Here is a 15238-nt window from a genome sequence, read left to right on the forward strand (position 1 = left end):
TTGCATTGTAGAAAAATTAGGTATCTAAACTGTGTGAGCCAGTCCTCTGGAGTTTGACTAACAGTCCTATAGTGCTTCTTTCATTATAAAAACTTTTTTTTTCCTGCAGAAATTCTTGAGCAAACCTGAGGTTTATGTATCATCACTGGCATCTCACCCTCTGCCACCCCCACATAAGCTACCAAAGAAATTGACTGCAGCAGAAGTGAAGGCCTTATTCCCTGTAAAGCCTGAAATGCAGGGATACTGTCCAGTCACTTACCTAGATGGAAAACAGAGGTATGTCACTAGAGTTTTCATAATCTGAATTACAGAATATGTGTCCTATATTAATGCATTAATGAGAAATATTTTCAAAGTACTTTTTAATGTTGTTCAGGATTTAGACAGGAAAAGCAATTGCAATTCTCTACATTGCAGCTGTGGCTTTGGAAATCAAGATAAAATCACCTTTTAAAACTTACATGGCTACAGGTTCTACAAGAATCTGTGTTGGCTTGGTGTCTTTCATGATGAAGATGGGCAGATATAGTTTGAATTCTCTCTATCTCTATAACCCTTCAAAGGTTAAAAGAAATCTCATAAATCCCTAGTAGATGCAAAACTACCTATTATGATTTTTGTAAAGATCCATAAAGCTCTACCATAAAATGACACAGATTTCCTCAGTGTGCAAGAATTTATGATCAGAGGAGAACCATAATAGCCAATTCTATGTTATCCCTTTTTAATCTCCTGAACAAATGATTGGCATTTTAAATGGAGGAGCTCTAAAGAAGCACTATAAAAGTTCCTTAATAAGCAGATTTTAGGCAGAGACTCTATGAGATTTTTAACCTTGTAACTGTCCATCATGTAGTGGAAACTTAGATGATCCAATTGCTATTTTTTTTGTAGTTGCTACACTTGCTAAATTACCAGAAGGCTAGCAATAGCTCATGAATTTACTCCACACAAATTATGTTTTATGTTTTCTGTGAATGAATTATTCTTGCTCCATCTCTTCAGATATGAAGCTCTGGTGCCTGGCAACATCGAGTATGCAGCAAAATACCAAGACAAGGTATATATTTTTGAAAGTGAAGAAAAACTTCAGAAGTTTATGAGGTAAATACACTAACTGCATTTTAATCTTCAATCATGCCACTGTTCATACATCTTAAAAGTGCTTACTTTATATCTGGTTAGGTTACCAGAGAAGTATGGGAATCTGAAGCTTCCCCATAAACTCCCTCCAAAAAAAGAGCCAATGCTATTAACTACACTTCCTTTGCCTGGATACCTTGAACAGGCCAGTTTTTGTTTTTCTATTTTAAAACATGATTTTGTGATATATAGCATATCCCACTCAGTTGTTGGGGTTTTTTTTGTTGTTGTTTTTTTGTTTGGGTTTTTTTGTTTATTTTTATTTTTATTTTTAATGCATTTAAATCTTATATTTATTAATGAGATTATGTTAAATTGAAGATGTTTTAGTTATAATTGAGAGTAATTTTTTTAAAGCTTTAAAATAACAGATGTTTGTAGCTTTAATGGAAAAAATACAAGACTGTCAGAGAGGGATAATAAGCTGCAGTATTATAGGATAGATTTTATGACTTATTTGTTTATCATACCTTGTAAGAGCACATTTTAGTTTGACTTTTAACACCAGCATAGACACAAACTTACTTGGAAAAATTTAAGACTAGTTTGATACACTTTGACACATGAATAAATAAAAAAATGATTCATGGTCACAGCCCTCCCTATTTTATGCTAATTTGTTGTCTTCTACTGCTCACCAACTTAGGATATCATCCTGTATTGTTAGAGCTGCGTTACAACAGGATAAGGCATTGCTCAAGATTTCTGTAATGGTCTTTTAAACCTATTTTCTTTCTTTAGGGAGTTGGCAACTTCTCTAATAAAAGCTCTGCATGAAGTTGGCAGCCTTAAGCCAAAGTTTCCATTCCTAAGCGTGAAAGAAACTGCTCTGCTTTTTGTCTCCTTCCATCTAAAAGGTAGTGTACAAAATAGTATGCTATAAAAATAACTAATTGTATAAATGACATAAGTCCTCTGATACAATATAGATAGCCAATTAGTGTTCATATTTGCTTTTCTTTAGAATTTCTGTTTGGGTTTTTTTCAGCCAGAGATATCAGTTGCACGTAATAATATTTAATAGTTTGCAGTCAGCTTAACTATTGCCAGCTTTCTCAATTTCAATGTCCTTGTCTGCAGCTCTGCTATAGCTTTGGGCTGGTTTCTAGTACTGCTGGAGATTTCTGGAGCAAGACTGACATTTCTTTCAGCCCACCACTTTTGTCATTTATAAGCCAACCTGTTCACTGGGTGAACTTCCCCTGGCCTTTTGTATTTTACATTTTTACTTATTCTTTTAGATAATACCAATCCTAATTATTTTTTCAAAGCTCTTCACATCCTGCGTTTCCTCATGTAGTTTCCAAAGCCCTCCAGAATTTTCTTGAACTGTCACAGATTTTTTTTTTTTGCTAGCACAGCTTTTTGAAGGAAGACCATTGAACAGTGCAAACACATGGTTAAGCCCCTGCATAAATGTACAATTCCTAAGCCACCAAACTGCTTTTATACTGTAGTTTGCTTCATTCACAAAGGCTGTTTTCATTCTATTGTTAGCACGGCTTTGCTAACATAAGGATGCCCATACTAGGAATGTTTTGTTCATATATTGCAACATTAAATCATTATTAGTAATGGATGATGAACCAGAAGGGTTATGCAAGTGCAGAAATCTCTTCTTTTCATGCAATGCCAAACAGTTTGACCATAGGAATCCAGGAAAACAAGTTATCTTCTTCTAGCACTGGGTAGGACTGCTTCCAGCTTTAAGATATAGCATTCCTGTACACTGACAAATCACTTGAATGTGAGGAAGAACTTCTTTCATGTGCTAGTGACCAAACACTGAAACAGACTTCCTAGAAAAGTTGTGAGGTCTTCATCAGTGGAAATATTCAAGAGCCATCTGAACACAATCCTGTGCCATGTGCTCTGGGATGACCCTGCTTGAGCAGGGAGGTTGTCCCAGATGACCCAATGTGGTCCCTTTCCAGCCTGACCCATCCTGTGATTTTGTGATTAGTTGCAAATACAGAATTATTTATTATTGTGCATCTCTTCAGAGTAGTCATGCTATTCTTGATAAAAAAAATTGATCGAAGCACCTTAAGTTATGGTCCCCTGGAAATTTCATCCTATTTCTATGTGAAGTTAGACCTTCTCATCTTCAATTAACATCATTCTCTAATCTTACATTTAAATAGGGGACAAGAAGCAGGAGTTTAGTTCCTGCTAAGGAACTAAAGCTCCTTCAGCTTCTCTCACTACACTGGATTGCTTTCAGTATCTGAGAAGGTACAGGTGATCAACCAAAAATGCAGAGGGATTTACTCCTGGAAAGAGAGTCGTAAAACCTGTATCTCTAGAGAGGTTGAGTGTCCTTCAAGCTGGACTCCTGTAGGGGCTATTTTCAGAGCTATGCTTGAAAAATCTCTCAGAAACTGTTAAATGTAGCTGTCTACAGTTAAAGTTAGTGGGCTGAAGTGAAGTGTCTTATGGCATAGTTCTTCATGCTGTCCAGTTTTTGTAATGAGATATAAAATATTGTCCATAAGAAAAAAAAATTGTTATGATTTGGCTCACTCCTTCCCCTTTGCCTTGGGGTAACAACTAAAACAATAAACTGTACTCTGAGGACTGGCACTCAGTACTAATGTATGCCAAAATATGGCTTAGGGCAGAGAGAAACCTTCCTTCCTCCTCCAAACTACTGGTCAGCTCTTCACAGACTCACAGAGTCACAGAATATGCCGAGTTGGAAGAGACCACAGTGATCATTGAATCCAACTCCTGGCACTGCACAAGACCATCCCCAAGATCCAATGTCCTGTCCAAATGCTTCTTGAATGCTGTTAGGCTTGGTACTGTGACCATTTCCCTGGGGAGTCTGTGCCATTACCAAACCACTCAACCCAGTGAAGAACCCTTTCCTGATATCCAGCCTAACCCTCCCCTGACACAACTTCAGGCTATTCCCTCGGGCCCTGTCACTGGTTACCACAGAGAAGTAACTAAGTACCACACATCAGTGCTTCCTGCTCCTCTTCCCCTCAGGAGGATGCTGAAGACTGTAATGAGGTCTCCTCTCAGTCTCCTCCAGGCTCAACAGACCAAGTGACCTCAGCTGCTCATTATATGGCTTCCCCTCAAGGCCCTTCACCATCTCTGTTGCCTCCTTTGGACACTCTGATAATTTAATGCCTTTCTTATATGGTGGTGCCCAAAACTGCACACAGGACATGAGATGAGGCCACCCCAGTGCAGAGCAGAGTGGGACAATCCCTTCCCTTGCCCAGCTGGCCCTGCTGAGCCTGATGCCCCCAGGACACCACTGGCCCTTCTGGCTGCCAGGGCACTGCTGACTCGTGTTCCACTTGTCATCAGCCAGGATTCCCAGGTCCCTTTCCACAGCACTGCTTCCCAGCCTCTCATTGCCCAATCTGTCTGTGTATCCATCCCAGGTACAGAATCCAGCATTTCCCTCATTGAAATTCATAGGGTTTGTGTTTGCCCAATCCTCTGATTTGTCAAGGTCTCTCTGCTGAGCCTCCCTGCCCTCGAAGGAATCAACAGCTCCTCCCAGTTTTTTATCATCTGTGAGCTCTCTTAGTGTCCCTTCCAGTCCTGCATCCAACTCATTTATGAAGATGTTGAAGAGCACAGGTCTGGGGCATTGAGCCCTGTGGGAAACCCATCAGTGACAGGTCACCAGTCCAATGTCACCCCATTCCCTGTAACCCTTTGTGCCTGACTGGTGAGCCAGTTGCTCACCCATGGCATGATGTGTTTATCCAGCTGTGTGCCTGACATTTTGTCCAGATGGATACTGTGAAAGAAAGTATTGAAAGCTTTACTGAAATTAAAAAAGATTACATCAACTGGTGTCCCTTGGTCAACTAGGTGGATTATTACCTTGTCATACGAGGAAATCAGGTTTGATAGGCAGGACTTTTCTCTCATGAAGCCATGTTGGTCGCAGTCCTGCTTATCAAACCTGACTTCCTCGTATGACAAGGTAGCCCACCTTATAGGCAAAGCATTTAGGTCACAGAACACCTGTGCCAAGGACACAGTGGCCCAGCGTGAGCCATACCAGACCTGGGCTATCCCCAGGATGTGCCACTTTGTGTGCCACACTACCCAAATTTGTCACTGCCTGGTGTTTCACCAGTATCTCACAGTCTGAGAAATGAGAAGTTGACAGCAACTGAGCATGTTTGTTGTGTCTTCTTTTAGAAAAGCCTGATCCTTTTGATTGTCATAGCTATTTGAATCAGGAACTTTCTGAAAAACCAGACTTGATCTTTTTGGCTTGGCACCAACAGTCAAGGTGTTTATCTGTACCACGGGTGATGCTAACAGATGTAGACTTGGTCCCTTTGAAAATTTCTGTAATGTAATTGCATAAAGTTTATAGGAGACACTAACATGCTGCTTAAATTCTTGCAGCACACAACCCCCGGAGCTCAGAGCCGGTGCGGCAGATGTACAGGAAGAAGCTGCTGCAGTTTGTGGAGCACTGCCAACTCATCCCCTACCTGGGGACTGCCATGAGGGGCCCGTATAAGGAGCCAAGAGATCGGCCCCGTGGCTTTGATGACAGACTGCAGACTTTTTTTTCCCTGAAAGGCACTCGCCCCACTTTTGTGTGAACCCTGTATTTCCACTGATTTTAACCCATGGAGTGTTGCCATCGGGCACTAGCATGGCTGGAACATGGCCTGTGAATGTCACACGTTCTCAGGCCAGTTTTTTAACCATGAAATCTTAGAAATAAAATCCTTTGTCTGAAGTTGAGAGACATCAAGCTACTAGAGACCGTCCAAAGGAAAGCTATGACCATAGTGAAGGCCCTTGAGGGGAAGCCATATGATGAGCAGCTGAGGTCACTTGGTCTGTTGAGCCTGGAGGAGACTGACACCTCATTGCCATCTACAACGCCCTTGTGAGTGGGAGAGGAGGGGTAGACACTATCTCTTCTCTGTGGTGCCCAGTGCCAGGATGCGAGGGAATGGCCTGAAGTTGTGCCAGGGGAGGATTAGTTTAAATATTAGGAAAAGGTTTTTCACCCAGAGGGTGGTTGATCACTGAACGGGCTCCCCATGGAAGTGGTCACAACACCAAGCCTGACAGAGTTCAAGGAAAGCATTTGGCAATGCTCTCTGCTACACGGTGTGGTTTTGGGGACTGTCCTGGGCAGGGCCGAGGGCTGGCACTGGATGATCTGCGCGGGCCCCTACCCAGCCGGGCTGCTCTGTGATTCCGCGCTCCAAGTCCCGCCCGTGCTGCGCTCATTGCGGCAGCGCAGGCGCGGTGCCAGCCCCGGCCCGGAAGTGCAGCGGCAGCGGCGGCGGCGAGCGGTGAGTGCTGAGTGCCGAGTAGGGCGGGCGGCACCGGGCCGGGTGCTCCCGGCCCGCGGCTTTCGCGGGGCAGCGCCCGCTCCCTGCACCCGTCCCACGAGGGACGCGCGGCCTCCCCTTGAGGGGCGGCCCGAAGGGCTCACACGGTGCGCGGGGGCGGCGACCCGCACGGTGCCCTTGGCCGTGCCGAGGCCCAGCCCCGGGCCGTGCGCTGCCCCCCGGGGTCACCTCCCGGGAGCTCCTGAGTCCTTCCACGGCTGGACGTGTATCCGAACGGACTGCCGGCAGCGTGGGGCCTTCTGCCGGAGTACAGCCTCACTCTGTGATGGTGGGGGGGGGTTTTAGGGAAGTTGCGTGGTTTGGATTTTGCAGTCAAAATAATAATGCTGTCACCTCCTGGTTAAACATCGACGTCCTTCATGCGATCAGAACTCACAAAACACCCACTACCTTGTCTGGAACACGTGTGGAGGTTAGGGGATGCCTGCAGGCAGAGTTGGCAGCAGCCGTCCAGGAATTCTTATATTGCACGATAAGGCAGGTTGGGTCACACCTGCAGCTGTGCTTTAGGGTGCTCCAGCAACAAACATCGGGCTCACGTGCTTTGGAAATTAAAGCTCCCAGATAAAACAATTTGACTCTGCCGTGAACTATTTGGTAGCTGATTAGGTCTAAAGAATCCCTTTTTCACCATCTCAGTAGCATTTAGGTATCTGTAGGTAGTGTCTGCTGTTTCATGGAGCATTTGTTCAGGTCATTGAAACTGTTGCACTAACTGAACACAAATATGTAAATTTATGTGTGTTTAATGTGACACTTGTATTATCTTTAGTTTAGCTGAGTTTTATAAATAGGACATTTCAGGCATATCTCTCCCATAATATTTGGTGGATTCTTTTGAAATTGATGGATTTTTTTGTTTATTATTAATTTTTGCAAATTTACTATTGAAGAAGCCTAGCAAGTCAAATTGATTGTTAATGGGTACCTTATGAGCCCTATATTAGACAGAACCCTTCAAAACACTGCTGTTTCTGTTTGTATTATCTACCTTCTTAGGCTGAAGCTTAGTAAAGTTAAAAGTGTTGGAAGTGTTAAAAAAGTGAAACTGTTAAAAAAGAGACATTTTCAGAACGATAGATGGGAGGTAAAAGATGTTATGAAGTCCTGCCATATTGATACCAGTGAAGTTTTATCACAGAATCACTAGGTTGGAGGAGACCTTTAAGATCATCTAGTCCAACCCATGCCCTAATACCTCAAATAAACCATGGCATCATTTATTACAGGATTTCCTAGTTTGTCCCTGAGTAAACTGCACTGATCAAACTGCAGTTGACCTTTTTGTTTCCAGTGTGGTGGATTGGTGCTGGCTGGACACCAGTGCCCACCAGAGCTGCTCCATCACTCCCCTCCTCAGGGGAACTGGGAACAAAGGATATATTGGAAGCTCATGGGTTGAGATAAGAGCAGAGAGAGATCACTCACCAGTTTCTAGCACAGGCAAAACAGACTTGCCTTGAGGAAATTACTTTATTGTCAGTAAGATCGCTGTCAGGTAATGAGAAATAAACCCAAATCTTCAAACCGCTCACCCCACCTCTCCCTTCTTTCCAGGCTCAGCTTTAGTCCCAGTTTTCTCTACCTCCTCCCACCAGCAGTGCAGGGGGATGGAGAGTGGGGGCTGCAGTCAGTTCATCACACATTGTCCTTGTTTCTCCTTTGACTCCTCACACTCTTCACCTGCTCCAGCGTGGGGTCTCCCACAGGAGACAGTCCTTCCATGAATACTTTAGCCTGAGTCTTTCCCATGGGCTGCAGTTCTTCACAAAATGCTCCAGCTTGGATCCCTTCCACAGGTGCACTCCTTCAGGGACAGTCTGCTCCAGCCTGGATTCTCCGTAGGGTCATAGGTCCTGCCAGCAAACCCATGTCAGTGTGGGCTCCTTTCTCCATGAGGCTATAGATTCTCCCAGGAGCCTGCTCCAGCACAGGCTTCCAGCCTCTTTCAGGCATCAGCCTGCTCTGGTGTGGGGTCCTCCAGGGGCTGCAGGTGGCTCCACCATGGACCTCCATGGGCTGCAAGGGCACAGCTGCCTCCCCATGGTCTGCACCAGGGGCTGTGGGGGAATCTCTGCTCTGGAACCTGGAGCACCTCCTCCTTCTGCACTGACCTAGGTGTCTGCAGGGCTGCTGTTCCCCCATACTCCCGCTCCCCTCTCCAGCTGCAGTTGTGCACGTTTCTTTCCCCCCTATTAAATCTGTTATCCCAGGGGTGATACTACCATCCACTGATGGGCTTAGCCTTGGCCAGCAGTTGGTCCATCTTGGAGCCAGCCGATGTTGGCTCTGTAAGACATTGGGGAAGCTTCTGATAGCTTCTCACAGAAGCCACCCCTGTAACTGCCCCACTATCAAAGCCTTGCCATGCAACCCAGTGCTGTACTAAGGAGCTTGTTTCTGTCTGATTGTTTTAGTTTCAGAAGCAAGGGTAGCAAATTTTTTTAGATAATACAGGGTTCACAGTACATCAGAGATAAAAAAAATAGGCAGTAATTCTGATCTAAAAAACTATCTGTAGCCTTTTCATAGGATTTTAAAATACTTTTTGAAGAAATTCCATATTAGCAGTAGTGTTGATTTTTCAAAAGATCAGAGGATTCAGAATTGCTTCAGAAACTCTTGAACTCTGTTACTGGTATAACAAATGATACTTGGGTCTTATAATGCCGTCTGCTAAAATAATTTTTTACTAAAGCTATCGTGTTTTTCTAGGCACCTCCTGTAATATTCATAATTAAAATGGCAAAAACAACTGATCCTTCTGAGAAACTGATCATCCACTCCAAAGCTCACAAAGATACCATTCTAGCTAATTTTGAGGAACAAAGAAAAAAGGATTTTCTTTGTGACATTACTCTGATAGTGGAGAATGTGCAATTTAGAGCCCATAAAGCTTTGCTGGCTGCCAGCAGTGAATACTTCTCAATGATGTTTGTAAATGAGGGTGAAATAGGGCAGTCAATTTATATGTTGGAGGGAATGGTGGCAGACACCTTTGGAGTTCTGCTAGAATTTATTTACACTGGTTGCCTCTGTGCCAGTGAGAAAAGCACAGAACAAATCCTGGCTACTGCACAGCTGCTGAAAGTAACTGACTTGGTCTGGGCCTGTACAGACTACCTGGAAAGCCGCAGCCCAGGTAGTGCATTGCCAGCTCCAGCTGAAAGTGTAGCCTCTGTTGTTGCAAGTGACAGGAAAAATGATGATCCCCCAAAGCGAAAACGGGGGCGGCCAAGGAAAATCAAGATTGTCCAAGAAGAAGAAGATGAATCAGGAGCAAATTCTGCCGAAGATGGGCAGCTGAGAGAGAACAACTCTATGCAAAATGAGCAAAATTATATGAAAAAAGACACTGAAGTAGAAGAAACAGTTGCCAATGAACAGGCTTCAGTGGGGAAGGATGGAGAAGAATCTGAACCTGCTTGTGGCTCAGAGGCTGCTGTTGATCTATCAGCTGAGAAAGATGAAAACTACGATCCCAAATCTGAAGGAATACAGAGCACTCAGAGCCGTTACAGCAAACGTAGAATAAGGAGATCAATCAAACTAAAAGATTACAAACTTCTTGGGGATGAGGATGAGAAAGGACTGGCAAAGAGAGCTGATGGAAAAAGAAAGCGTGTGGGTTCTGAAGCTCGCTGTAAAGACTGTGGCAAAGTATTTAAGTACAATCACTTCTTGGCTATTCACCAGCGAAGCCATACAGGTAGGCCTTGACAGACTGCTGCTTTTGGGTTAGGTTAAGGAATGTTGCCAAAGGCAAGTGACTCTTGAGGTGTTGGTTGTTGACTACAGCAAGAATATCCAAAATAGCATGCTGGTCCAAATTACGGTTTGTTCTGTGTCTGCTGTCTTATTCTTGTCAGCAGATCTCAGAACTTTTATGTCTCACCTAGATTTCAGTGTAATTAATAATTTCATTGTTTAAGCACTGAATTATATGGCAATAGCTAAAGAATTATTTTATTCCTGTGTGAAGCTTGCCTCTTTACCACTAATCGAGACTAATTTTTTCAGTAGCTACAACATTGCAGTGCATCTCACTATCAGCTTAGACTTTGTAGTGAGAAATGATGCATCTATGCCTAAAAATGCCATCTTTTGCTTTCAGGGGAACGCCCTTTTAAATGCAGTGAGTGTGGCAAAGGCTTTTCCCAGAAGCATTCTCTTCAAGTGCATGAGCGAATGCATACCGGGGAACGGCCGTACACGTGCACCATTTGCAGTAAGGCTCTGACAACAAAGCATTCTCTTCTGGAGCACATGAGCCTACATTCAGGTAAATACTTCAAGGCAAATGTAGCTCTCTGCTGCAAGAATTTGCCTTTCTGAAAACAAGGTACTTCTGATTCATCTTGTGTATACTGGTGTCACATTCCACTAAGGGAAACTGTGAGGAGTTCTTTTAAAAATGGATAGTCAGGAACAAAATAATGTCAAATGAGACAAACTTTGTATCTGAGAATCTTTTATTGGTAATGAAAAAAACAAAATGAAAAGAAGTTATCCTGCTAAAGAGAGCTAGAGAAGACAGAACAAGAGGAAGAAAGATGGGAGAGGAATGGGAGGAGGGAGAGGGGAGACAGAGAGGAAAAAGAGGGCTTTACCACCAGAGGTCGAGGAGTGCCATCAAGGTGGGGGATGTGCATGCTGCCAGCCTGGGCACGGCTCCTGCAGTGATGGGCAGCTGGACACAAGGTGAGGGGTGCTCAGGCAGGAGGTCCAGAGCCCTGGACACAGTTGTGGCAAGCATCACAGCGGTGGGCTGGTTGGGAGGTGGGCGGGGTTGGACGCAAGGACATTGGGACAAAGCAGACAGGGAGTTGGTCAGGGACACAGGGAGGAAGGACAGACGCAAGGGTGAGCAAGAGCCAGCGAGGGCAAGAGAGCCAAAAGGCAGCCTGGGGCCAGGGCAAAAAGCATAAGACTCAAAAAGCGCCAAATCAGAACCAAGTTGCAAAAAGCCCCTCGAATCACCAAGCCTCAGAAGCAAAAGCACAGTCTGAAAAAAGCCCCAAGCCAAAAGCCCAACTCAGAAAGCAAGTTTGAAAAGCCACGGGACTTGTGACGCAGTTACATTTCATGCCCCGGCTCCTCCGAAAGTCCACCTGCTGACAGGAGACCATTGGCCCAGTCCAATGTCCCAGTGCAGTTCATTGGCAGAGACCTTTTGCCATCTGACTGGAGAGTGTCTCTGGAGTACAGTGTCTTCAGTGTTCCCCTCCTGCCTGCCAGTCCCATGCCAGACATGAACTGGTTGCCAGGCAAGGTCTCCCCAGAGGCAAGGCTTTCCTCCATCTTTTCCCAGGTGCCTCCTGGGCGTGGCACATGTGCAACCCCTCTCACATGTGCCTCTGAGAGCCATTGTTGAGGCAAATCAAAACTGAATTGGCTCCTCACAGCTGACTTTTGTATTTTATTTATTTCCTTACACTTACTTTGGACGTGGCTTACCTTTTAATAAGTGATTTTTCTCTACAGGGCAGAAGGCTTTTACCTGCGATCAGTGTGGGAAATACTTCAGCCAAAAGAGACAGCTCAAGAGCCACTATCGACTACACACAGGTATAACAAGTTTGGGTTGAGGACCTGGCTTACAGTCGATGCTGATTTGTCCTCCTAAAGATTGACTTAGGCTGAAAGTTTTTCCTCAGTGATGTATTTAGTCTCTGCTACCTTGATGTGTCCTGTGTTGGACAGGTATAAAACAGTGAATAGGGTGAAAAAGACATGATGGTGTATAATTAATGCAATGTGTAGGAAAGTGTTTAGTTGAGAAGGGCTCTTATGATGATTAAAAATTAGTTACACTGTATTTGACATACAACTTGATTATTTTAGCCCTGCTGTCCATGCTATATAGAAGCTGCGAATTGTATAAACAATTGTGTCTGCTGCCTGGTGTGCAAATCACATTGTAGTTGCCCACTACTTTGGACTAGTAAAGGCATACAAGCTTTAGGAAGTGTTCTTCTCGCTTCTGGAATGGGATGGAGCTACACAAAGAGGAAGTGGTAGAGAAAATCAGAATTTACAAAGCTTCAAGTGAAGGTGTTTTTGGGTAGGAGCAGGTGTCAGTCCCCTCTTTTCCTGTGGTAATAATAAATTGAGAAATAGTGTGACAGTTAAGATAGGGAGGAGGCAGTGAATCACCTTCTGTTTTATCTCTATATTATAGCAAAGTGGTTATTTTACAGGAAAGTGCTTTAACAAAGATCACTGAAGAGATACAGGGGATCACTTATGCACTGACACTTTTTTTGTTATTGCGACAAGGCTGTTCACTGCCGGAATGTAACCAGTGTCGTCGCAAATTCATGGATGCAGCTCAGCTAAAGAAACATCTAAGAACACACACAGGTAATGTTGTACCTTGGGTTTTGTGGGGTTTGTGGTTGGTTTTTTCTTGAAGTTACAGGGACAAAAAGATGTTAAGCAAATTACACTTGTCTCTGTGGCATGAACTTCTGCTCTACTTGTGCATAATGATGCCTGTGTTGCTAATGAAGAGATTTGACATCAAGAATGCAGGAGCTCAAAAAAGCTTGTGTTACAGCAGCACAGAAGCAGTGCCTATTACAGGAAGAGGGCTTTTTTTTCCAGTTTTATAAAACCTGCTGCAGAAAATGCCAGTTAGCTTTCCCATGATAGAATTCTGGACTGAGAATTCAGTTCATTGGGAGAGTTGTATCCAGAATGTATCAGGCTTGCAGTGAGCTGACAAGCAACAGAAGGTGTGTGTCCTAAATGAGTTGGACACCTCTGTCTGTGAGGGATGGGTGCTTATGAAAAGTGCTGTGACCAGGAAAATAATTATTTCCATTTAGCTTTTACTGTGCCGTAATAAACTAGATGTTGAGAGGAGATGGGCTGGGAGGGATGATTTAATGCAAGTGCGTCAAAGGCTGTTTTAAGAGATTTAGAGGGCAGGCTGGTAATAAATCACTGGATAGCAGAGATAAAAATGTTGATCTATCCTCTCATAATAGCAAGGCATAAACTTAATAAAATACTTCTCTTTGAAGAATAAGTTCATAAGGTGACATGTGAATAATTTTGTCTTTTAAAGTAACTAGAAATGGTGGCAATTGTTTCCTCACAAAATCAAATTATTCTTAAGTGTGTTGCTTGCAGTTGTAATACATAACTCATTCTCAAGCATACTTTATCTCATTCATTTCCTTCTCTTTTCTAAGTGAAAAAGATTTAAATTTTCTGGGATATGCTAAGGCCAAAACTTGTGTTTCTGGGAGCTTTTGGTTATTGAGAATAGTGCTAGCATATGATACTTACATAATTTTGTATGGAGGAGAACTCAGTGTTGACACACACAAGAGTTTTGTATCTGAAGCTGATACAGCTCTCTAAATGTAGTGGGAAATGAGTTTGGGCTGGGAAATGAGAAGAGGAAGCTTACTAGCAGGGTAAGTTGCAAAAATATATGAGCTAAGCTGATTTTTAGCATAAACTGGCTTGCAATATATTTTGCTACTAGAAAAGACAGGCAAGATACAGACAGTATTAATTATATAGAAATAATAATTCACCTGTCCCATCCCAAAAGCAAAGTACAATTCCAAGGCATTTGGGGGACGAGTTCACATAATTACAACTGTTCTACTTTGGCAGTAGTTTGGTAACACTGTGTTGTAATAATACAGTCTACTTGGGAAGTTACTCCTGTTTTCAGTAGCAAGCTGGGACTGGGTGACCAGAGGTCCCTTCTGACAAATGTTTCTTGTTCTCTCATCCTTTATCCATGCCCTCCAAAGCCACATGAAAGCTGGTAAGCATTGCAGTTCTGTGCTAAATGGGAAGCTTCCTTGGAAACTGGCTGCTGCCCAATCCCTGGGTTTGGTGTGCTGATGGTGTGAATTACCACAGTGGTGATCTGGATTCTCGTGTCTGGTACCTTAAAGAGCCTCAGTGCTACAAGGATTTGTTATGGTGTGAATTAGGATTTGCTTTGGTTGGGTAGTATCTGTTTCTTATGAACTTTCTTATAATTTAATTTGGCCTCTCTGCTTCTACTCAATTATCATCAGAATTCCAAATGCACTAAAAAAACCCCCAACAAATAAACAAAAAATCCCCAAACGAACTCACATTTTATTTAACTCACAATAATTTAATTTTTTTTCTAACTGGTGTTTCCAGACTATCATAGGCCTAGTGTGATGGAGCCTTATAGAAAGCCAGGCAAGTTGTTAAGATAATGGCTTAATTTTCCAGCTTTGGAAATTTGGGCTTACTCACGTGGATGGTGCTGCACATGAACGTGGCATTAATGCCAGGGTTCAGGGACAGCCTTTTTCAGAGCGTTTCTGTTCCATGTGGAACACACACATCTGTGCCATAGGTACAGCTTTTTGTTGCTTTGGGGGCTTGGATCACCTAATTCTTCATCTTAAAAGGGGAGAAATGCTAAAGGTGTACATTTAAAATGTTATACCCTCATTTTGACTAGTGAGTTCTTTCAGTTTTGGATATCTGCTGAACCATGGCAAAAGTGTGAGGAGCCATCAGTGCACGCTTGATACTGTATATGGTAAAACACAAAATGTTTTTAATGAATTGATGAAAAGTGCTATTTCAAAAGGAAAGTCACATTTCTTTTTGATAGGTGAGAAGCCCTTCACTTGTGAGATTTGTGGCAAATCATTTACAGCTAAAAGTTCACTTCAGACTCACATTAGAATTCACAGGTAAAGTATGTCTTATTTACATTA

The 15238-nt window shown here is 43.3% G+C and overlaps 2 protein-coding genes across 7 annotated transcripts in view; both read left to right on the plus strand.

The window, feature by feature from the left end:
- Positions 1-5878, plus strand: part of AK9 (adenylate kinase 9) — a 59312-nt gene extending 53434 nt beyond the window's left edge. The window contains 5 exon segments of the mRNA XM_054514212.1: positions 110-279; positions 1009-1107; positions 1189-1291; positions 1892-2003; positions 5536-5878. Coding sequence (XP_054370187.1) covers positions 110-279; positions 1009-1107; positions 1189-1291; positions 1892-2003; positions 5536-5738 — 687 coding nt within the window. The 3' untranslated portion in view covers positions 5739-5878.
- ZBTB24 (zinc finger and BTB domain containing 24) overlaps positions 1448-15238 on the plus strand; it is a 29405-nt gene continuing 15614 nt past the window's right edge. Inside the window, exons 1-7 of one of the 6 annotated variants that reach the window (XM_036380132.2) lie at positions 6045-6446; positions 9222-10215; positions 10621-10788; positions 11991-12074; positions 12786-12869; positions 14282-14295; positions 15133-15214. In XM_036380132.2, coding sequence (XP_036236025.1) covers positions 6189-6446; positions 9222-10215; positions 10621-10788; positions 11991-12074; positions 12786-12869; positions 14282-14289 — 1596 coding nt within the window. In that variant the 5' untranslated portion in view covers positions 6045-6188 and the 3' untranslated portion in view covers positions 14290-14295; positions 15133-15214. The other 5 variants (XM_054514210.1, XM_036380128.2, XM_036380130.2 and 2 more) reach the window with 5 other exon arrangements.

This window comes from Molothrus ater, chromosome 3, assembly GCF_012460135.2.
Source record: "Molothrus ater isolate BHLD 08-10-18 breed brown headed cowbird chromosome 3, BPBGC_Mater_1.1, whole genome shotgun sequence".
Lineage (NCBI taxonomy): Eukaryota > Metazoa > Chordata > Aves > Passeriformes > Icteridae > Molothrus > Molothrus ater.